At 38.7% G+C, this 25000-nt stretch overlaps 1 protein-coding gene and 3 non-coding genes across 4 annotated transcripts in view; 2 read left to right on the forward strand and 2 right to left on the reverse strand.

The window, feature by feature from the left end:
• The window catches only part of LOC126365935 (mortality factor 4-like protein 1), a 121688-nt gene that overhangs the window by 62775 nt on the left and 33913 nt on the right, over positions 1 to 25000 (reverse strand). The window contains exon 3 of the mRNA XM_050008706.1: positions 13648 to 13746. Coding sequence (XP_049864663.1) covers positions 13648 to 13746 — 99 coding nt within the window. The remainder of the gene's footprint in view (positions 1 to 13647; positions 13747 to 25000) is intronic.
• Trnas-cga (transfer RNA serine (anticodon CGA)) lies at positions 148 to 222 on the reverse strand. Its single transcript has one exon. It is a non-coding gene; the product is annotated as a tRNA-Ser (tRNA).
• Trnas-cga (transfer RNA serine (anticodon CGA)) lies at positions 459 to 533 on the forward strand. The gene has a single exon. It is a non-coding gene; the product is annotated as a tRNA-Ser (tRNA).
• Positions 759 to 833, forward strand: Trnas-cga (transfer RNA serine (anticodon CGA)). Its single transcript has one exon. It is a non-coding gene; the product is annotated as a tRNA-Ser (tRNA).

The raw sequence follows: 25000 nt of genomic DNA on the forward strand, positions 1-25000 counted from the left end.
GCGAAACTTGCAGAACTAGCACTCCTGAAAGAAAGGATATTGCGGAGACATGGCTTAGCCACAGCCTGGGGGATGTTTCCAGAATGAGATTTTCACTCTGCAGCGGAGTGTGCGCTGATATGAAACTTCCTGGCAGATTAAAACTGTGTGCCCGACCGAGACTCGAACTCGGGACCTTTGCCTTTCGCGGGCAAGTGCTCTACCAACTGAGCTACCGAAGCACGACTCACGTCACAGTTTTAATCTGCCAGGAAGTTTCATATCAGCGCACACTCCGCTGCAGAGTGAAAATCTCATTCTGGAAACATCCCCCAGGCTGTGGCTAAGCCATGTCTCCGCAATATCCTTTCTTTCAGGAGTGCTAGTTCTGCAAGTTTCGCAGAAGAGCTTCTGTAAAGTTTGGAAGGTAGGAGACGGATACTGGCAGAAGTAAAGCTGTGAGTACCGGACGTGAGTCGTGCTTCGGTAGCTCAGTTGGTAGAGCACTTGCCCGCGAAAGGCAAAGGTCCCGAGTTCGAGTCTCGGTCGGGCACACAGTTTTAATCTGCCAGGAAGTTTCATATCAGCGCACACTCCGCTGCAGAGTGAAAATCTCATTCTGGAAACATCCCCCAGGCTGTGGCTAAGCCATGTCTCCGCAATATCCTTTCTTTCAGGAGTGCTAGTTCTGCAAGTTTCGCAGAAGAGCTTCTGTAAAGTTTGGAAGGTAGGAGACGGATACTGGCAGAAGTAAAGCTGTGAGTACCGGACGTGAGTCGTGCTTCGGTAGCTCAGTTGGTAGAGCACTTGCCCGCGAAAGGCAAAGGTCCCGAGTTCGAGTCTCGGTCGGGCACACAGTTTTAATCTGCCAGGAAGTTACTTTAGAGTATTTTATTTTATTTATTTATTTTATTTTTTTTTTTTTTTTTTTTTTTTTTTTTTTTTTTTTTTTTTTGTGTGTGAAATAGTTACGACGATGGTTATATACATATATGAGTAGACCGCGGATTTTAGGTAAAAACCTATTTTGTTCCTGAGTTCCTATTTGCATAAAAATTTGTACTTATGCGTTTCATAACTATTTACACTTAACAACATTAATTCTATAGGACCTAAAAAAGCCTACTTTCATGTTAGTGCCTATTTTTGCCAATTCGGCTTTAATATTCTAAAAAGTGCCTATTTCGCCCTATAAGACAGTGGCTTCAAGTTTTTCCACACTATACGACAGATGGAAAAAAATATTTTCTACCCAGCGTGTAGTAAGGTGGCTGGCTAGTTGATATGCGCTCATGCTTCGTATTTGCTTAACACTTCGGTCTTTTTTATTTTTTTATATCACTATCCCTGTTAATACCAAATACTCTTTATACATGTTTTATTATTAATATGTAAAAAAATAGATCACGGATCTTTAGGTTAAAACCTATTTTTTTTCCTAAGGTCCAATTTGCATATAAGTTGGTACTTAAGCGTTTCATGCCTAACTAAACTGAATATCGTTAGTTCTATAGGACCTAAAATTGCGTATTTCGACGTTGACACCTAATTTTGCCTATTTCGGCATCAAAATCCTAAACAGTACCTATTTTGTTAATCTGACAGAGTTCTTGTGTTTTCAAAGATCAGAAAAAGGAAGTAAACTTAGGGCTTTACGTCTCATCGAAGGCGAAGGTCGTTAGAGACTGTTTACAATTCCTTTGCTTGCCTTACTACCAACAGCACTCGGCACAGTTGAATGATCATCCATCAAAGTAAGTGCCAAGCGCGGCAGTGCTTAACTTCATTGAGCGGATGGAAACCGGTCAAAGATTTGAGTTACACATTAGAATCGAACGTGGGAATACTAAATGTTATATTTGAAAATATTTCATTTGTTGCATTCTGGCCAGCTGTGTATTTTCGCAAAGAAACGGTTTCATAGGCCTTAAGCTGAGCATGGATTAAAAAATCACAATGTTAATCGTAGACGCCCTCTACAGCTAAATTACTGCCCTTCGCGAATTTTCTCGCTGCTTTCTACAGGCAGTCCTATCAAACTACTCTGTTTCATGAAAGGTATTATACGTGAATTTTCCAGTTTGAAAAATAATTTGCCAGTAGTGAGATGTTCTCATCTGAAGCACCGGTAGATTCCATTCGCTTGTTCAGAATGGGCGGCCATCTGTCGGGTTCCATATTTCCAGCAACGAGTACGGTACTGCCCCTACTGCTCCCATCCATGCATCGCAGTTAAAAAAAAAAAAAAAATCATTCACTTTTCCCCAGCAAAAACAAATCAGTACATTGTGTAGCGACCAACATGTTCAGTATCACTGACGTTCAAAATGCAAAATAAATTCTAGTTTCTGTGTGAGAATACTACGCCATGCCGAAAACAGCTAGTTCAAAGTCTACTCATATAAGGCAGTGGCTGCAAGATTTTCCGCATTATACAACAGATGGGAAAATTATTTTCTGCCAAGCATGCAACAAGGAGGTTAGTTGATGTTTTTCTTAGACTTCTTATTTTCCTGTCACTTAGGATTCTTTTTTATCGCTATCCTTTAGTAATACGAAATACTCTTTATATGCAATTCTAAACTGCATTTCCATTTTCTCTCGTATTAGGTTTCGAGTGTTAAGAAATCTCACTTAACTCAGCATGCAGATGGAATCGCACATAAAGCTAATGTTGAACGAAAGTCAAAATTGAAGCAAACTCTTTTAACCAATAAATCTGGTGAATCCTCCGAAAACAAAAGACAAGTTCTGCAGTGATTTGTGTCATGCACTTGTGGCAGCAAACATCCCTTATCAAAAACCACAAAACCCTATTTTCAGAAGTTTTCTTGAGAAGTACTGCCATCAGTCTATTCCTGCAGAGTCAACTTTACGTAAGAATTATGTGTATTCAGCTTACAATGCTACATTGCACAGAATCCAAGAAGATGTTGGAGAATCTTGTATATGGATTTCTGTGGATGAAACTACTGACAGTCTTGGCCGTTACATTGCAAACCTGATTATTGGCAAGCTAGATCCAGATGCTCTATCCAAGGCTCATTTGATTTATTCAAAACAGCTTGCAAAAACTAACCAATAAACAATAGTACAGTTTGTGAACAATGGGCTTAAGGTGCTATACCCAAATGGAGTGGATGAGAATAAGGTGCTCCTGGCCGTCACTGATGCTGCTGCATATATGATAGCAGCATTTCAACTATTAAAAGTATTCTACCCATTGATGCTGCACGTAACTTGTGTAGTGAATGGGATCAAACGCATCGCAAAGCAAGTAAGGCTACAATTTCCTAAAGTAATTAAAGTAATATCTACGGTGAAGAAAATTTTTGTTAAGGGACCATCAAGAACACAGGCATTCAAAGAACAGCTTCCAGATGTCCCATTGCCACCAGAGCCTGTTTTCACCCGCTGGGGCACATGGCTGATAGCAGCAGAATACTATAGTACACATATCTCAGCTGTCCACAAGGTGGTTGAAAATATACCGGAGGATGCTGCATCCGTAGCTGCAGCAATGGAGTTACTCAAAGATTCTTCTTTAAAACGGGACTTATCTTACATTAGGGCCCATTACACATTTATGGCAAGAATAATTTCACAATTAGAAGGCTCAGGGAGACCTATCTACGACAATATTTCTTTGCTTGAAGAAGTCAAAATGAAAATTAATGAAGCGCCAGGTGAAGTAGGGGAAAAAGTATGGGCAAAAATGCAAACACTGGCTTGAAGGAGTTGTGTGCAGATGCCGACATACTTAGTGGAAAATCCAGCACTCCTGACTACAGCATTCCTGTCCAACATGTGCCTAAAATATGAAGTATGCCCCTGTCACATCTGTTGATGTAGAACATTCTTTTTCAGTGTATAAACTGATTCTGACTGACAAGTGCCACAGTTTTTCACTAGAAAACATAGAAAAGATTTTGGTTATTTATTGTGAAGCCAACTGTGGTCAGAATATGTGAAACTACGAATGTATTAATTAAACCATTGCCACATCCTTTTTTTTTATGGAGATCTTTATCTTGCAGGAACTCAAAAATATTTGGAGTATGTTCAACATTAATGTTGTAGATTGCTGTGCTCTGTAACTGTGTAAATATTCATTCTCCTTGTTTTAATAACTAATAAGATGTTCATACTGTCAACACTGTGTATTTTTACGTATTTTTATTTTCTCTGCAACATTTTTATTAGAGCCTATTTTAGGTTTTATATAGCCTAATTGAACTACTGGAGGAGCCTATTTTAAGTGCCTAAAACAGACTTTTTTACGACCTCAAAATCCTTGGTCTATTTGTGAGTACGCCACCAAAAGAAACAGTTTATGTGACTGCAGCAAAAATTAAATGCGTATGTTTACAGGAATTCTTGTTTTGAGTCCTTACGTACGGTCCCGAGGAGGAAAATGCACTGCCAAACAGAAAACAGTAATTCACAATGTGTTTGCAGCTCATTATGACAAATATGGAAATTTGAACAACAATCATTTAAATAAATGTGATCATTTTGCAAAAATTTGACAGCTACTAAATTCTCAATGGCTATTTCAAAAATTTTGTACTACACCAACATCATCATTCTGTGGGTGAATCCATGGCTGCCTATTTTGGAAGGCATGGATGCAAACAATTTTATCACAGGAAAGACAATTTAATGTGGGCGCAAATTCTGATTTAGAGGAATCAGCGATAGTTGCGTATTTTTATGCCTGGGATCTTGCTAAGGAGCAATAACTATCAGTGAAAAATCTACTGAGAAAGGCTTAGGATACGGAGTCATAATGACAAATGCCGAGAAATCTGTGATGTACTGTATCAACTCTTCTTTGATAATGTGTTTACCAGCACTGGATCTGAAGAAAAGAGATACTGATGCATCAGGTACCATTTGTCAAAACTGAATTCCTAAGAGCAGCATACTGACAGACTGTAAAATTCAAAAATCGAAAGAGAGATGCATACAAATCATCCTCAAATAATTAATCAGGTAAATATACTGGTACTTACTTTGCAATGAAGTATTGGTATATATGTATCACACTCGAGCTGTTTTTCCACTGTTTCAGATATTTCAGTTGTCTAATGGAACAATAACAACACTGTTACTGTTGACAAGAACTATGATCAAGTTTTGCCTCTCAGATAAGTTGGAAATTTTAGCAGGGAAAAGAAACAGAGGATGCCAGTGCTTCAATCGAAAGTTTTTCAAGCCTACAACAGCCATATTGGAGGTATTTGACTGTGCTGATCAAAACACATCCCTTCATTGCACATTTGTAAGAGGCAAAAAATGGCATTTCCCCAATAATTGCTCACCTAATTGATGTAGCTATTCAAAATGCCTGGCTTCTGTACATACACTGTGAATGTAACATAGATCACTTCATGTTTCATCATATAGTAGCAACAGCTAGTTTTGAGGTCGAAATCTTTCGTGTTGGCATGTTGTATAAAACCTTTTCGGACTTCTTGCCACACAAGTTCAGTCTAAAACCTCAAGCTTTCAATGATTTCCATCATTGTCAGTGTTAGGAGGAACTGATTGTCATAATTGCTGCTGTGGTGACCTTATATAGCCCAAAGACAGCTTCTGATTGGACAATAGTTATATCATGCTGTCGCAGATGGTGTCAATGTCAGCACTGGTGGTGCCATCACTCCCGCCGTAGCATAACCATTGCAACAAATACCTGAGGTTCTCCTCTTTATTGAGATCTAGCTTCCATGTACTGCTAAGATTATATCAACCATCATAGTTGAAGATTTTCTCACACATTCTTATTTCTACAGCCTCTTTAATATATGGAAGACTGGAAAAAAACTTTTGTTTTGTCAAACATTATTTTATGTTTGTTTATGACACTGGGCTCAACAGCTGCAGATTTCTCCAGTTCACAAATTTTTAATATGCCATTGATGATCTGCACAGCAGTCAGAATTGGTGTGGATGGATTGACTAATTTAATTACTTCCACACTCACATGGGTTGTTGTAAATTCCAGGAATCCTGAGGCCGAGACTGTCCTTATAGGGTCTGGGATCTGCTTCATCTTCTCAGGAGATCAGAAAATGGATATCACATCTTGTCTTCCCAGGACTCTACCTATACTGCTGGACGTACTACCACAGAAAGGAAGGAATGCAATTGTTAGCGCACCGTGTGATGAGCAGGGAACTGCAACGCTGGCAGCAGATGGCCTGTCAAGAGGGAAGTTGCAAAACCATGACTGCAAAGTCCAAATCGAACCAAATAGGAACTGCTTACAATGTCGTATGAAGGGGGATCCATGTACTAAAAATGTTCACACAGATCAACATGCAAACACCAACAGAAGCCCTCAAAGGGCCAACGTGGTTTCAAAAGAACAGATCATGAATGACTTCATCAATACAACCTGACAAAGAAAGTGTAAACATGACATGGGAGGTATATACAGCAAGTCAGTACAATGCAAAGCCTGGCATTGGGAGGAGGGAAGAGAACAAGAGAATCAACAGTAAATGATCACTAGCGCAGAGGCCACTGTGTGGCCATCAGTGGAAGGAAGGAAGGAAGAAGCAGGTGGGAAGTGAGTGAAATATCAGTGGCAGAGAAAGTGCCATATGCGACACTAAAGTGAGTAGGCGAACCACCACTAAGAAGGCACAGGTCGTGTTCTGCAAGAAATTGGTTAATGAGGATCCCGAGACTAGACAAAGAAGCACTGCCCCACAAAGGGTGATGGACATTAAAATCTTCAAGGAGGCAGTTGCTGAAGGAGGGCAGTTGGCACAGTGGCTGTAGGCGGCCTGTCAAGAGGGAGATAGAAGTTGCAAAACCATGACTGCAAAGTCCAAATCGACCCAAATGGGAACTGCTTACAATGTCGTATGAAGGGGGATCCATGTACTAACAATGTTCACACAGATCAACATGTGAACACCAACAGAAGCCCTCAAAGGGCCAACCTGGTTTCGAAAGAAAGCAATGTCTCCATGAAGGGTCTGTGAGTGAGCAGCAGTAAAATGAGATTCCTGGAGAATGACACAATCTCCCGAATAAAAGGAAATAAGGGACTGCAGCTCCGGGAGATGACAGTAATATCCATTACAGTTCCATTGAATAAACACTGAACAGAATGGAGGTCCAAATGGAAGGTGAACGGGCTGGGGACTATCGTACTGCCAGGCCACTATGTGTCACCAATGAGGATGGGGTGACATCCATCTACATCTACATCGATACTCTGCAAAACCACCATGAGCTGCAAGGCAGAGGGAACATTCCACTATATCACTTGTTAGGGTTTCTTCCTGTTCATTCACATACGGAGGGGCTACAATGGGGAAGGAAGAGGGAAGGAGGGGTGGAAAGGAATCCATGCTGTAGATGCTAGGGAGGGAGGTCTTCCTCAAAAGGGCTCATGCTACAGGGAAAAAATTTAGAAGTGAGGTCAAAACTCAAAAGGGACCAAAATCGCCAAAAAGGAAGGATGAAAAGGAACAAAGACCGGAAGGAATACAAGAAATCAGGAGGATAGCCAGGTCTACGAAAGTAACACTCAGAGGAGGGGAGGAGGAGGCAGAAGCCAAGAACCGTGGTCAGGGAGGAAAGAATGTATTCGAGACTGGAGTAATTACTATGAAGTCCTGTTTAACTGTCAATTATTGTGAAATTGTTAAGGAATTGCTAAAACATCTTGATAAAACCCATAAAGAGTGCTTGGAACAAGGAACGGCGTGTCTGGATTTTAAGAGGTTAACTCCCCAGAGGCTCATGGTTCTTTCTTGAGTTTGTGCGTGGCACATGTAGGGCCCCTAGCCATTACGGCCCATTCTTTCTTTTCAGGCTGCAGCCCTTCTCTGTATATGTTCAATATCCTCTGTTAGTCTTATTTGGTACAGGTCCCGCAGCCTCTGGGGATTCTTTCGAATCCTCTAGGCATGCACTTTTTTCCCCATTTCTGTTGTTGAAACTGCTGCAATGAATCTGAAGTAATTTTCATTTGATGGGGCAATTCATCTGATCACTTTATTAAGCTGTTTGGAGAATTTAGCGTCAGTTCCATCTTGGTCTAGGGACTGATCTAATTACATATATTTGAATTCCTACATCAAGAACTACTGGCCAGTGTCAGCTACTTGGAAAGCCTCCAAGGAACATCCTTAATGTAATGATGGGCTATTTCTGGGTATCCTGGATCACAAAACATACATCCACGGACAAAACCTTGCATATACTGGGACATTAGGAAATGCGAAGAACATGAGGTGGCCATTTATCTGTTGGAGGGTGACAGACATTTGTTACAGTGACTTGCTCAACTCAAACTGAGAATCTCAATATTTTGCACAAAATTAGCAGATATCAGATTCAAATTTTCAATATACTGCATATATAAGTAGCACAGCCACAGATCTGATGATATGGATGGCTTGATAGGTCTGGTAAATTTCCATTGTTGAGCCTTCATGGTTGGTGTGTTCTATTATTCCAAGAATTTCAACAATGTACCATGTACAGTTCATTGTTGACAACCATCTGAATTGTCAATAGTAATTGAAGATAGAGAAAACCAAGTTTTGTGCTGTTATTAAACATTTTCATTTTAAAGTTTGGACTGCCGCACAAATCAAAACAGAATTGAATAAACTACACGTGGACTTTGCAGCATCATTGAAGCCATTTACTTGTGGATCAATGAGTTTAAATGTGGTCATTCAAGCACTGAAAGCAAATTGCACTTGCGCTGTAAAACTGAGATCACCACAAAGAAAATCATTGACAAACTCCATGATATGATAATGCAAGACTACTGAATAAAAATTCACACTGCTTACGAAACTATAGGAATCTCAACTGAGTACATAATGTCCTGTTCAGAGAACTGACTATAAAGAAACTCTGTGTGAGGTGGTTGATCAAAAGCACATCCTGCACAACATTTCCACTCAGTGTTTGGTGATGTTTGATAGCAATCCACAAGACTTTTTGTGTATATTTGTGATTGTTGATGAAACCTAGATCCATCAATACACACCAGAGTCAAAATGGCAGTCAAAATAATGACACAGGCTGGTGGAAGGGCACTAAAGAATGTAGACACCATTTTGTCAGATGGTAAAATGATGGCCACTATTTTCTGGGATTCCCAAGGAATAATCCTCGCAGATTACTTGGAAAAAGGCAGAACCATAACTGGGCCCTATTAAACTTCACTGTTGAATTGTTTAAAACTTGCATTGGTTGGAAGAAGACCAAGGTTGGCATACAAAAAAAGTGCTCCTTCACCACAGTGAGGCATCTCATACATCAGCAATAAGTAGGGACCAGAAATGTATCATCTGTTTCTGGCAAAATTTCATCTAGTTTCTGCAAATTTCATCTAGTTTCTGCAAATTTCATCTAGTTTCTGCAAATTTCATCTAGTTTCTGCAAATTTCATCTAGTTTCTGCAAATTTCACATCTATTTTCTTTGTTTGTAAATGATTAGATGCACAAACTTAAAATGTTGTCACGATACATGAGTGAAGACAAAAAAACTATTAGTTATCATCATTTTTTCTGTTTTCCATCTTTCCCTTAGTTGCTTTAAAGTTTTGGAGGTACGTACCATCTATCCAACCAACTGAAGACAGTTTATTTGTTACCATAAGCATTTCACTTCATTTATTTGGGAAGCATCATCAGTGGCCTGTAATACATGTTTCCTTTTTTACATACAATAAAAATATTAAGTGGTAGATATAATATGTTACTATATTACATTTTGCTGTATCTTTCTCTTGTTTTTTAGGTTAAAATCAACTTCTGTAGCATAACATTCATAATGTGAACATTTGTTCGATGTTACTTATGATTTTCAGCACTGTTAATTCATGTGTGTGGCCCTGGAAATGAATACATATGGAAACTAACTATGGTTTGTGAGCTATAATGTTGAGAGGTGTTCAGCTGATAACTTCTTTGTGGTCTAAATGTTAAGGCATGATATTGATATTAGTTCATTTTCGGGTTGCCATCTGAATGTCAACCTGCTTTGCCTTTGTTATACATGAATAAGGAAACTGAATGTTACTGAGAGCAGTACACTGTATTTAGCAGTGGCCAGATTTTTTTTATATTTATTTATGTGGAGGACAGGATGCTGGAGCATGTCTGGCATTATTGAAATGATTTCATGGCCTACAGCTTTTAAAGATTTTAGTGACTGTATTTAACTACACACTTTAATTTTTTATTGTTGTGCTAAAGCTCCAAACTATTACATGTTAGCTGATGTTATGTTTATAGGGGTAAGTGTCTGATAACTGTTTGACAGTTGAAACTTCCTGGCAGATTAAAACTGTGTGCCGGACTGAGACTCTAACTCAGGACCTATGCCTTTTGCAGGCAAGTGCTCTACCATCTGAGCCACCCAAGCATGACTCACAACCCGTCCTCACAGCTTGAATTCCACCAGTACCTCGTCTCACTGTTTTAATCTGCCAGAAAGTTCCACATCAGTGCACACACTGCTGCAGAATGAAAATTTCATTCTGTTTGTCAGTTGACTAAATGAAGTTAACAGAGCGCAGAAAATATTAATAATGATGATCTGTCTTCAGGGTGAAATAATTTTTGTGTTTGAAAATAATGAAATACACATCCTTTACAATTTGTACAGAAACCAGATGGCAGTTATAAGAGTCGAAGGACATGAAAGAGAAGCAGTGGTTGGGATGGGAGTGGGACAGGGTTGTAGTCTCTCCCCGATGTTATTCAATCTGTATATTGAGCAAGCAGTGAAGGAAACAAAAGAAAAATTCGGAGTGGGTATTAAAATCCATGGAGAAGAAATAAAAATGTTGAAGTTCGCTGGTGACATCGTAATTCTGTCAGAGACAGCAAAGGACTTGGAAGAGCAATTGAACGGAATGGATAGTGTCTTGAAAGGAGAATATAAGATGAACATCAACAAAAGCAAAACGAGGATAATGGAATGTAGTCATATTGAGTCGGGTGATGATGAGGGCATTAGATTAGGAAATGAGACACTTCAAGTAGTAAAGTAGTTTTGCTACTTGGGGAGCAAAATAACTGATGATGGTCGAAGTAGAGAGGATATAAAATGTAGACTGGCAATGGCAAGGAAAGCGTTTCTGAAGAAGAGAAATTTGTTAACATCGAGTATAGATTTAAGTGTCAGGAAGTCATTTCTGAAAGTATTTTTATGGAGTGTAGCCATGTATGGAAGTGAAACATGGACGATAAATAGTTTGGACAAGAAGAGAATAGAAGCTTTCGAAATGTGGTGCTACAGAAGAATGCTGAAGATTAGATGGGTAGATCACATAACTAATGAGGAAGTATTGAACAGGTTTGGGGAGAAGAGAAGTTTGGGGCACAACTTGACTAGAAGAAGGGATCGGTTGGTAGGACATGTCCTGAGGCATCAAGGGATCACAAATTTAGTATTGGAGGGCAGCGTGGAGGGTAAAAATCGTAGAGGGAGACCAAGAGATGACTACACTAAGCAGATTCAGAAGGATGTAGGTTGCAGTAGGTACTGGGAGATGAAGAAGCTTGCACAGGATAGGGTAGCATGGAGAGCTGCATCAAACCAGTCTCAGGACTGAAGACCACAACAACAACAACATCCTTATGTAATTTAGCCCAGCCCACGATATCATTTCTTCCTATTAAGTTTTTGATATATTAATTTTGCATTCTGTTGTTCACCACAAGGGGAGAGGGGATGAATGGGAGGAGGAGGCAAGAGACAGAGCACAAGCTTGGGTTAGGGAAGGATGGAGAAGGAAATCGGCCGTGCCCTGTGAAAGGAACCATCCCGGCATTTGCCTGAAGCAATTTAGGGAAATCACGGAAAACCTAAATCTAGATGGCCAGACACAGGGTTGAACCGTCGTCCTCCGGAATGCGAATCCAATGTACTAACCACAGAGCCACCTCGCTCAGTGGGGGGATAAGTGGGGATTAATTTTAAATTAAATACTGGCTTCACTGGCACTACAGTTCACGTTTCACATAAAATTTCTTTCACATGCAGCTGTGAATTTTTCATACATAAAAGTAGCAATCTCATCTTTGAAAACCATTATTTCGGGTATTTTAAAACAGATCAAAATTCAGCATAAGCTTGTTTACCTGGTGTTCAATCTTCACTTACCTTTTTTTCTCTCCCCTCTAAAAACCAAATATGTCTGAATTTTGTATCTCAAATCATTTTTGAATATTAATCAATAACAAGGTCTGGGTTGGGGTGACCAGCTTCCTTCAGAACCACAGAGGTGTGCACGCAAGACAAGTTGTGGGGAGATATAAAGTAGCAAGTGGCACTGCACCTGACACACCAGCCAACAGCATCCGTCCATATCACACACACCGGATGCATGTAGAATACTTAACGTTATTCTTCATGTTAAGTTAGGTACAGTGAGGAGTGGTTATTTAGCCACTGTTAATGAAACACTCAATGAAGCATATGATTTTTGTTATTTGGGCAACAAGAAACTGATGACTGCCAAAGTAGAGAGAATATAATATCCAGACTGCAATAGCAAGAAAAGCATGTCTGACAGAGAGAATTTTGCTAACATTTATACATATTATAAGTTAAAGTCCACCGCTATGTCTTTCCGCCTGTTGGTCTAGGCTACTCTCAGGAACTAATGTAGGGATCTGGAACTAATGTAGGGATTTTGATATGGTTTTCACTAATAGATAGACTGATTCATGAGGAAGGTTTGCGTACATAATTTACAACCACTCTGCCAGACAAGTCATCCTACCAGAGATACTGTGCAAAACTGGGGCGAGTTACTAGTCAAATACAAATTTAAGTTTTAGGAAGCCTTTTCTGAAGGTGGTGTCTTGAGTGCAACCTTCTACTGAAGTGAAATGCAGACAATACACAGTATGCATAAGAAGAGAAAAGAAGCTTTTGAAATTGTAGAGGAAGACTTAGGCTTTGCAATAACGGAGTTCAAAAAGATGTTGATTGCAACAGTTAAGTAGAGAAGAATGGCCTTGCACATGCTAGACGAATGTGTAGTGCAACACCAAACCAGTCTGTGGACTGAACACAACAGTGTTCATTACTTGGGGTATAAAGTAAACATGACTAGCATTACATTAACAAGCGACGACAATAGTGTTCTGAGCACATAAATTCTTTTATAGAGTGTCAGAAGCAGAAATAGTGTCACAATGTGGTGCTTAGCCCAGTGTTGCCAATTTCCAGGGTAAAAACGGCTGGACCATGGGGCATGGGATAGACACAGAGGCCACACTGGTAACAGAGCAAAGTACTCAGCATTTTCTCTGTGCAGAACATATCACAAATCAATTTTATTACTAGCATGTACATGTTTAAATTTCTAATTCTAACTGAAATTTGATTACCAAGTTAATAATGCATATAAAGCCAAAAATAGGCTAATATCACACACAGAAATGAACACATTATGAGTCTTTTCATTCTATTTAATGAAGAATTGAAGAGAGGCACAGGAATTTTTTTTATAAATTGTTCAACGAAACACATTTTCACAAGTCTAAAGCTGGTGACCTGTAAACATTGTATGCTGAATATATATTTTAATTACTCTATCCACATGAAATCAAAGGAAGAGCATTTAATCTATTTTAAGGAAATAAGAAAAAAACTTAGTGCTTACTGTGGATTGGCCTTGTGTGCCTTCTGAAGTTCTTTCTGCTTCTGAACATTTGCATCATTGTATTTCAGAACTCTGCTCTCAGGAACCCATTCATCCCAACTGAAAATAAAGCACTGTATATTAATACCCATGCTATTTTTACTACACTTGTTTTAATACACTTTTTACAACTAGTGGCTGTTCACATGCAGTAATAAACTGTTTTTACACAAAACAGATTTGTTATAAATTTAGAAGGCTTTATCATTTTCAATCTCAATATACGATTTCTAACTGAAGAAATAAAACTTACCTATAGTTGGAGTGAAATTTTAATGGTATGAAGGTGGACTGAGGAAGTTTTGCAACACTAGGAATCAAAAGAAAGATGATCTTAGCTTCAACAGAAAGAGATATAAGGAACCATAGTATATTTTTGTGACAAAGTCATCTTTTAGGGAAATCACTAGTATTTACCTGAACAGATTAGGGAACTACAGAAAACTTAGAACTGGATGGCCAGACAGGAATCTGAATCCAAATACAAGTCCACTATTTGAGAGCTCTCAAAGACATCACAACAGCACTTTTTCCTCCATATTTGTACGTCTCAACATGGTTCAAGTGTCAAATTGACAGGCACAGCCTTCATCAGCAAAAGAGAAACATACACCATCAACACACACAAGCAAGCACACCTCATACACGCATGACAGCCAACTCTGATATTATGGGTAGGATTGGGGAGAGGGGGGGGGGGGAGGGGGAGGAGGAGGAGGCAAGTCTGCAGTCTGGTAGAGAGTGCAGGGACTAGAATGCCAACAGGCACAGCCTCTGGAGGTTGTGGTACAATGAAATGGGGGAAAAAGGATCGAAAAAGGAGAGGATGAGGAAAAGATGGCCACTTGCGTTGGCAGTGAGTGGCAAACACAGACTGTGGGAGATGAGAATGGGGAGGAGATGATAAGACAGAGGATAAGGAAACTGTTGGGTGGAGGGTTTCCCCACCTCCCTGCCTCACAACCTCCTGACGCTGCGCCTGGTGGCATTTTAGTCCCTGCACACTCCACCGACAGCATCCACCTCTCCACTCCATCCGTACACTAATACCCCTACCCCTACCTCTCCCCCCTTCCCCTTCCCCAAACCCCTCATATGGCTGCTTGAGTCCCACGTGATAGCTGCATTCCAGTCAAAGCTGCTGTCTGAGTTGGCAGTTGAGTGCATGAGGTGTACTTGCTTGCGTGTATGAATGGTGTGTGTTTCTCTTTTGCTAACAAAGGCTGTGGCTAAAAGCTTTATGTAAATGTATTTTAATTGTGCCAACAAGAGAATCCAAACAATAAACTTTTTGAAAGTCTCATCCAGTTTGCTGCCGGATCCTAAAATCAACTCGATTCGATATTTCGGTGATCCAATCGATCGCCATCTTCAGGAGAATGCTGCTTCTGCTTGTGAGTCCCGCCGAGAGCTCTCAGCGGGACTCATCAGCAGAAGCAGCATTCTCCTGAAGACGGCAAACAGATGGCTCGCTGAAATATAGAACTGAGTTGATTTTAGGATCCGGCACCAAACCTGAAGAGACTTTCAAGACTTATTATGTAGGGAAAGCGTACACGTCTCATAAAATTTAACTTTTTGTTATCAAACAAATATCTCTGAGCTATTAGATATATGAACACAAGTGTGGTCATGTGGTTCAGAGATTTAAAAAAAAAAAAAGAGAGGGTGAAAGTGCCGCTCTTTAGTCAAGTCAGCCACCTCATTCAAGGTATGGTCAAAAGGTACACATCAAAAATATTAGTGGAGCGATTGGACTTATCGTAGCTGCATGCCAAAAACCTCATGAACTTAGCAAAGATGACAATAATAAAATTGACACAAACTCAATGCTCAAACAGACAGATATGGTGTGAATATCCTCTTGGTAGAAGAGGGCATATCTGATGTGGGAGATATGGCCACATTAGAACAGTAACAATTGGATGTCAGTTTGTTTAATGTGAAAAGAAGTATGAAGAAGATATTCAACGAGATAGAGGATCACGCTATGAGACATAATATTTAAAAGTTAAACATATACATCTATAAAATAAAGGACACGAAATGTTTACATGTAAAATACAAGTAGTATTTGGAAGTTCTTCCCAAGATAAAATGCAAAAATATCATCAATAACATCACCTAGAATGTATCTAGTGAATGACTCTTTGACTTTCAGAAACTAATCAAAGGAAAAGTCGGCATAATAAAAACTAAGTTAAAAAGTGCTTTTCTATCTACTGTTTGATATGTTTATACTTTCTTTCTCTAGGGATAGGTACATGTTAAAACAAATGAATTTTATTACTTCAAGCAGTGATTAAATTAAATGATCATTACCAGGAAACAGCAAGAGGCAAAATTTTCAATTTGAAGAAGTGCCATCTTTGCAAGAGGTGCTGACATAATGGTAAGTGACTTCAAGAGGGCAAGACGGCATATGAAAGAGAAGTGAAAGCATCACACAGTTGAGGTGACAATAAATCATTTATCCAACGGCTAAAGTTTCTGGGCAATGGTTAACAGATATTTAATAACTTCATCACGCTTTGTTATAATTTATATTTGAAAATATTTCTCTAAACTATTACAACCATGTTCTCTCACAATTACTTTTACTAATATTATGAGACAATGTTATGCAGAAATGAAGTATGATCTCTCATATGTTGAACAAACATATTAACAATCCTATTAAGCAAGTTTTAAAAGACATTTGAAATTTAAAAACTCAGTTTCTCGCTGCACAAGACATCTTCAAGGATATATCTAAAATTTGCAAATACTTGTTTGAGCCATACAGTCATCAGGGTTTATGCCAAATACCCTCACCTGGTGAAGATTTTAAACTCTGAAAAACACATTACAAATTTGCTCCACAGTAGTACACTCTCTCTTTAAACAAACAGTGGTCAAACATAATCTGGTACAGCTTTTTGGCTCATAACAAAAACAACATAAGACAAATCAATAAACAACTCATAGCATATGTAATGTGCAATGAAGTAACATTTACACACCACAGCATTTGTAATACTCTATGAAATTGAGTATGTTTTCCTTAACAAATTAAGCATGCATGCAACTTGAATACCTAACACCATGAAGGACAGATGCTCCATGAAATCACTCTATAGCAACATAAACATTTAACAAAGTGACACTACTATCTGATATGGGTGGGGTGAGTCTGTATCTTTTACGTTACTGACACTAATGAATTACAGTATTCAGTACCTCCAAAGCCAGATTACAATTACAATCAGTTGGTAATATCGCACATACTTTCTTTTTCTATCAGAAAAGTCCTTCATATCTTTTTGTAAATACTAATCACCATTATCTCAGTGTGACTTGCACAATACTGAGTGCAGTAATGAAGTACCACAAGATACATAGAAATGGCGTTACTTTGCTTTATCAACGAAGTGTCTCCACGAGCTGCTGCTGTCACAATGAACATGCGAAACAACTCTGTACACGTGCAGTCATTCTGCAGCAACAGGTCATGTGATTTCTGTTTTCTTCATCTGCATTAATAGTCTTTTCATGAGATATCCTTAGAAAGAAGATATGTGCATAGTCATTTGTTAAAATGGCAGATGTCACATTTTTTATGTTTTCACTGGTTATGAAACCCTATCATTCTGTGTTAAAAGGACAGCAATAAACTGCAAGTAAGTTTAAAATGCTGATATTTCCTTCATGTCGTGGATATCTGCATCTGCCTTTTTAACAAAATACTTAATGTTATCTTGTTACAGAGATGACATTGTACTTTGGCGGCTGTTAATAGCGAGCACAACAATGCATTACAGTTGACATTACTAGGCCCCTGTTAGTTCAGAGCACAACAACGCATTATTATAAAATCTGCATTATTTTGTATAAATTTTACTGTTTGAAAGCACATTAAGCACCATGATTCCTCAGATTAAAATGGAGGTGGAAACGAAAATAAAACCTCTGAAGTCATAAGAGATCTGTAACACAGCAAACAAGACAGGGAAGAGCATCTTATGAACACTACTCAGAAAAGAATGAAGATGCCGAAATAACTGATGGAGAATGCAGGTAATTTCATATTATTTAGTATTTTTGTCCCCCAAGTTAAATCAGTTCTACAAAAAGACAACTGTCTTCCTAGAAATGTCATTTAAATAGAGAAATGTGAGAATTCATTTTAGTATAAATTCTCTATGTTCCTTCATTTATGATTATAAAAGCCCTGGCTATATTGTGGGATCACCATTCATCAATGGTCCAATCAAACATATCTTTAATGTTGGACTAAGCCAGCATGTTGAACTACCTTGAAATTAACGCTATTCTTCTTGTAAAGTACCCACAAAAATGCAAAAGGTGGAGGATCTTCAGAGTCATTCGATATGTGGAAGATAGCTGCAGTGAACTCCATGTGTACATTCTGAAAGACACTTTGGTGCAAGAAAATATTGACTCACAGGACTAACATAAACTTATTACATATGTTTTTCTTTTTAACTTCCTTTCAATGCATAATAAAAAGATGGAGTCATGTAAAAGAATTCAAATCCCAATAAAGTAGTTACAACAACAAAAATAATCAATTATTGACAATGTAATGTAAAAGTTAGGCCTTTTTGTATGTGTGTGTTCTCCTGCTGCTGCTTGGTGAGTTGATGTTATAGGATAGGTAAAAAGTCTACTTATCAGGCTGTGGTAGGAGGAGACACATGTAAAAGTACTTAAATTTGCAAGCTTTTGGAACCAGTGGCTCCTTCTGACAGAAAGGTTGAAGTGAAGTGAAGTGAAGGGAAGGGAAGGGAAGGGAAGGGAAGGGAAGGGAAGGGAAGGGAAGGGAAGGGAAGGGAAGGGAAGGAAGAAAAGTCACCCAGAACCCCAGGTAAAGGGAGACTTACCGGACGAGATGGGAATGAAAGACTAATTGTTTCAATGTTGTCCTTCAATCACACCTTGTGGAGCTCTCAAACATATGAGCAGCACACAGAAATGGACACAAGAGTTTCATATGCAGTCTATATTATAGCTGAGCTACACTTTCTCAGAATTCTCCCCAACAGAAGTCGACCATACACCCTCCCTACAACTAACCTCAACTACTCCTTCCATTTCATGTCGCTTTGCAACACTACACCTAGATATTCAATCTTTGCGACTGTGTGAAGCAGCACACCACTAACACTGTTTTCAAACATTATGGGTTGTTTTTCCTACTCATGTGGATTTAATCTACAGTTTTTTTTTTTTTTTTTTTTTTTTTTTTTTCGAATTTACAGCAAGTTGAGAGTCATTACACCAAACAGAAACATGTACAAGTCATTCTGTACCCTAATATAGACATTTAACGTTCATTTTCATGTGTGCTATAGCATCATCAGCAGTCACGGACTGCTGTCTACTGCATCTGACAGATCATTTAGGCAGATAGAGAACAAGAGTGGACCTATCACACATTCCTGGAGCACTCATGGTGATACCTTAGTCTCTGATAAACTTTCAGCATCCAGGACAGTGTACTGGGTTCTATTACCTAAGTATTCAGGCCACTCATATATCTGATAACCTAATCTGTACCATGTGAGAGATGGACAAGCTGAGTTCAGCACAAGTAATGCTTTCTAAATCTATGCTAATTTGTAGATAAAAGTTTTTCTCTCTACAGCAAATTTATTTTATCTGAACTTAGAATATACTATAGAATTGTTGGCGATATTTATATGTAATTTTGCAGGTCAGTTCTTTAACCCTTCTTATACAAAGCAGTTGCTTGGGAGATTGTGGTGGGTGAGAGGTTTTGCGACAAAATGCAAGATAACCAAGGGGCCAATGCTGATGTATATTTTCTATTAAATAGAATTGGGATTCCATTCAGATCTGGTGACATTTGTTTTCAACTCTTTCAGTTGTTGTTCAACACTAGGGATGCTATTTATACATCTATATGAGAATTTGTGTGGCATCGAATAAATGTTATGTCTGTACAATTTCCTGCGTGAATGATTTTTTCTTGCCTTCTGCTGCCAGGCCAGATTAGTGAAGGTGTTACTGGAGAGAAGCTACCAACGTGCATAGCAATTTTATGTAGTGCCAGAATTTTCTAGAACTCTCAACAAGGTATTTTGCAAACATATTAGGGAGCACTTGGGGTACACTTCACTCGTCAATCCTTTTATAGATGCAAAAATGCCTAATGACATTTGCATATTGACACTTCTGCTACCTTTGTTTAACTGTGAGTGCAACAATTTGTGTTTTCTCTACACTTTCCATAGGATGTTACTAAACCATGGTGTATCTTTTCCAACCTTAATCCAATCACATACGTCTCCAAAGAGCAACTGACTTTGTCCATAATTCCTTTATGTCTATCAGACTGGAACTAAATGACATCTGTTCATTGTATAGGTAGGATGTTAACAACTGCTTCCCAGCTCTTCCCAGCATAACAAATTTCCTAAGCTTGTTGATAGGTTTATTTATTAACTTTTGGTAACAACTGTGGCTATGATGAACATTGTGATCGCCAGTTGTATAAGACATGTCTCAGAAAATGCAGCAAGAACTATGTTGCATGACTATCTGTCCACACCATCTGCAATGAATCGTTGGCCAGGGTGGCCGAGCGGTTCTAGGAGCTACTGTCTGGAACCGCGCGACCGCTACGGCCGCAGGTTCGAATCCTGCCTGGGGCATGAATATGTGTGATGTCCTTAGGTTAGTTAGGTTTAAGTAGTTCTAAGTTTTAGGGGACTGATGACCTCAGAAGTTAAGTCCCATAGTGCTCAGAGCCATTTGAACCATTTTTTGCAATGAATCATAGATGTCCCACTTTATGCTTGGTAGGCTGAAGTCACCTCCAACCAATATCACAAGACCAAGGTACTTCTGCACTACTTAGTGTAGACTTTCTTTCAATGACTCTAAAGTGTTACAGAAGAACCAAGTGGCCAGTAAAAGCATCAAATGTTTCATATGAGTTCACCAAGGACGATTACTTATGTCCAGGAAACTTTGCAGACATACTTGATTTTGCCCTTGATAGATATAATACAAAGGTAGGCTGAAAAGTAAGGCACACACACCTGTAGAACGTAAACAAAAACAATTAGGGTGATATGGCAAAAGTACATTAAAGTACAATTCTTAAGCTTCAAAACTGTATTATACCTTTTGCAACATAGTCACTGTTAAGAATAACACATTTCTCCAGTGTAACACGTTATTTCATTCTGTCACTGAAAACTACTTCTTCTGACTTTTTTCGAATCTAGAACTTAACAGCTGCCGTCACCTCATCTTCTGAGGTCTCTCTTGAGTAAAGAAAAAAATAAAAATTACAAGGTGCAAAATTGGGGCAATAAGGAGGGTGTAGAATCAGCTCAAAATTCATGTTTCACAGAGCCTCTTCAGCCATGCGCGGGATATGTGGATGAGCATTGTCATGTTACAAGATTAATGGCACCAGGCTGCCTCTTAACACAATAAACTTGTCAGAGGAGATTCAGAGTCTCTACATAGTGAGAAGAGTTTACTATTGCCCCTTGTACCAGATAATCAGTCACGTAAACTCAGTTTCGTCTGAGGAGAAGATGGGTGGATACATTCAACACTCTTTTCTCTTCTGGGTCATAATTATCTGCCACTCAAAACACACTGGATGAATGCAACACATTCAAACCGTGCATGCACACAGAGGGGGAAGTTACCAACCACATGCTATCTGGAAAATTTCTCTGTTTCATGGTCATTTAGGTCGTGTTCTACAAACATGTGTGCATTACTTTCCCACCAACTCTCATGTTTTTGTCAATTGCAATGAACACTCCCTTCCTATAAAATCCTTTCAATTTATGTTCCATTTTATGTTAAATATCCCGGGGTGTCCTGTTTCGGGTTTCATTCAGCTCTTGGTTCAGAGCAATAGCTTTCTAGTGGGTGGTACATTCAGGGACAGTGTTACAAATGCTGCAGAAATTTACTGTTAATATTCAAGTGCATATATTCAAAGTGCATTTACATTTTAAGTGATCTGATTTCACTCTCTGCTTACTGACAGGCAAGCGGTGATTAGAGGACCTCAAATTATCACCTAGCCTGCTTCCTCTGTCTAGTACACCCTTGGCCTGGCAAGGGAAATTTTCATTATCCACTTCTCAGGCCCATTAGATGATCTAGATATCTGCAACAAAGATTGCACGGAATCAATACAGCCTCTAACTGGAGCACTATACTTTGGTCCACACCAAAGAATCTTGTTCAATTATGGACACAATATCACACCATTTGAGTAAATTTGGTCTGTTCTCTTGGTCTGAACTGCTAAACTGGGAACTTAACTGAGGTTCAAACACATACTTTACTCACACCACTCACTTATTTTTACATTAGGCAAGTCTCTGCACCAGGGTTGCTCAACCTGTGGCCCACAAAGTGAGCATCTATCACATAACAGGTACAAAAAATTATTAATTCATTTATGTTAAGTTATGAAAACTGAATATTTTCAATTTGAAACTCTCTCTCTCTCTCTCTCTCTCTCTCTCTCTCTCTCTCTCTCTCTCTCTCTGCCTGTCCCCCTCCCCCTCCCCTCTCCCTGGTCAGTTTTTCTTTCTTTTTTTTTCCTCAGCAGTAATTGTTGGTGTTAAGTATATTATCTGCGGCACAAAAACACTTGTCTTCTTCCAAAGAGGCCCAGGTAAGCTAAAAGGTTGGACATCTCTGTTCTACACCTTTGGCTGACCTCTCTTTTTCACTAGAGTCCTTTCTTCCCCTTTTTTATTTATATTGATATAATTATTCCATTTTACCTCATCCCTCATATTTATCATTTCTCTCTGTCTTTTACAAATTTTGTTTGTTTTACATTTCTGTGGGTGAATAAACTGCAAAAATCAGGCAGCTGAAATAAGATGCCTGTGAGCAATAAAAGGTTACTCTTTAAGGGATAGAAAAAAATGCATAAATTACTCAGCAATCAAAAATATTTTTTCGAATGAAAAAGTATCTCTGAACAGAGGAAACACAAAAACACCACATACCACATTCTAAGGACGGAAAACAACATTCTCGAAACTTGACCTCTAATGTATCCTACTGGAAGAAGATACATTGAAAATCCCATGAAAAGATGGTGCAAAACATGAGGTTGGAACAGGCCACAAGTCAATCCATGAAAAGTCAGTAAGTAAATAAGAAAGCAAGTGACTGTTTACACCAGTTTCCTGTAACTTAACATGAAAACTGTTGAAATAGAGTCAAATCAAAGGGTAGCCTCAGGGTGGAAGTAATAAGAAATATATTTATGTTTAATTCCAAAATTCGTTACTACATTTGTCTCGCCTGATCTACGATTTGGAGAGACTATATAGCATCTGTATGTTGTACTGCCGAAATACGAGTAATTTAATAGCTGTGCTGCAGTAATGAACTTATCTGTGTGTGTATTCCTGCTACTTTGCAATACCTTAGGTCAGAGATTTTCTGTCTGCATGTGATTTGTAAACACAGTTACTAAACAGAAAACAATATTCAAACTGGGGCTTCTGTTTTTTCTGGGAACTTTCTAGTTCTGATAATTGGGTGAAGGCACCAAACCCTGTCAATTCACCTTTTACAGTGTGACAATATTAATGTGTGGAAAGCAAAGTGGATCTACCACACACAGCTTGCAGCCATGACACAGGAAATGGAAGAATACAAAATACCTTTGTTTTCTTTGCTATAACTTCAGTAACTAAAAATTATGAACTGATACTCTTGAGTTCAAATAATTGAGTTTATTTTCTACACAACTCAGCTAACAATGTGCATAGAAGAAGACTGCAAGAATTACAAGAAGTTAGAAATAATCCAATGAATTTCATACAGCCATACAGCCACTTGGATTACGCCAAGAGGAAGGAGACATGCTATGATTTATACATATTGTTCTCTTGAATATTCAAATAGAAAGTAATTCATAATTACCTTGTACAAAAAATGTTGATGACAAAGTTTCCTGTAAATGGTGACACTCCTAAAAATCATTTTTTCAAGTTTGATAAGTTGATATGAGATTTTAGAGTACACAATGCCAACACTGAAGATACAAGATTATTTGTAGTTTATTGAAATCAATGCCTGAAAAATATGAATCTTTCTTTATTGTTATGGATACTTTATCAAGTGTGCAACTACAATTGAGTAAAAGGCAGACTTCTAGGTGAAGAAGCAAAATGTAATGGTTTCAAATGTAACAAGAAGTCACAAAATAAAAGGCTGTCTTCAATACAGAGAATGCATCAGGGAGTAAGTAATTTTCAAAACAAAGTCGATTCAAACAATAAAACTTGGCTCAAAACATAGATATGTTTCTGTTATCATGAAGGACTTGTTTAGTAGTTGTTGAAACTTTGAGTCTGTGGTAAGAAATTTCAAATACGAATTAAAGATGTTCTTGTAGTATCTAGAATACTAAGTAACATTTTGCCAGTTGGTTGGTTTGCAGGGGGAGTGGGTAAAGGACTAAGTAGCTAGGTCATCAGTCCCTTGGTCAAGAGGTATGTCATCCAGAGTTAGTAATATCACCCAAAAATTTAAATGAATTGTGAAAGTACATTAGTATGGTAAAACTGAGGCACTGGAAGACAAATTGATGTCAGAGCATAAAAATAATTTAAGGAGAGTTAAAGGTACACAACTTGGACCAGTATGTAGGTCAGAGAACAGAACAAGGCTTCCTCCATGGATCATCTGTGGCAATAAGAGAAACCCCATCCGCATCTGAACCCTGCCAAACCAATTAAGGGCTAAAGATGTTAGAGTGTACAAAACACCTTCTAGCCGGAAGATCTGTAACAGCAAAAGTGACACACTGACACCAGTCAAATTGACAATAACAAAATAAGGTGACAGAAATGATCAAGTAGGTGAAGTCAGGTGAGTGTTCCTTGGGACACTGCACGCAACAGGGGCCAGCTATCCCACAGCCATTCCACCACCTATCTATTATGGTTAAAGGTTAAAGATGGGCACAGCGCCATTATTCACTAATGTGCTACCTCTGAAACAGAAAACAGGACGTGGCAGAAAAAAGGGCTAACTACATCTAAAAGCAAACACTACAGAGTAAAAGAGGGCTGACCAAAGGCAGCTGGCAAAGGAGACTGAGTTGAGTGTCCTCCAGACCCAGCATGCAACAGGAGATGCCCCAACTCTAACCATCCTTCCCTTGCCCAAAACTGATTTAAAACATTATGTCTGAGAACATAAACCATTTTATCTGACAAAAATAAGAACCAGTTCAACTGCCAGTGAGTCATCCATCACCATGCTTGGTGTGGAGAGCCAG

This window comes from Schistocerca gregaria, chromosome 4 (genome assembly GCF_023897955.1).
Source record: "Schistocerca gregaria isolate iqSchGreg1 chromosome 4, iqSchGreg1.2, whole genome shotgun sequence".
Lineage (NCBI taxonomy): Eukaryota > Metazoa > Arthropoda > Insecta > Orthoptera > Acrididae > Schistocerca > Schistocerca gregaria.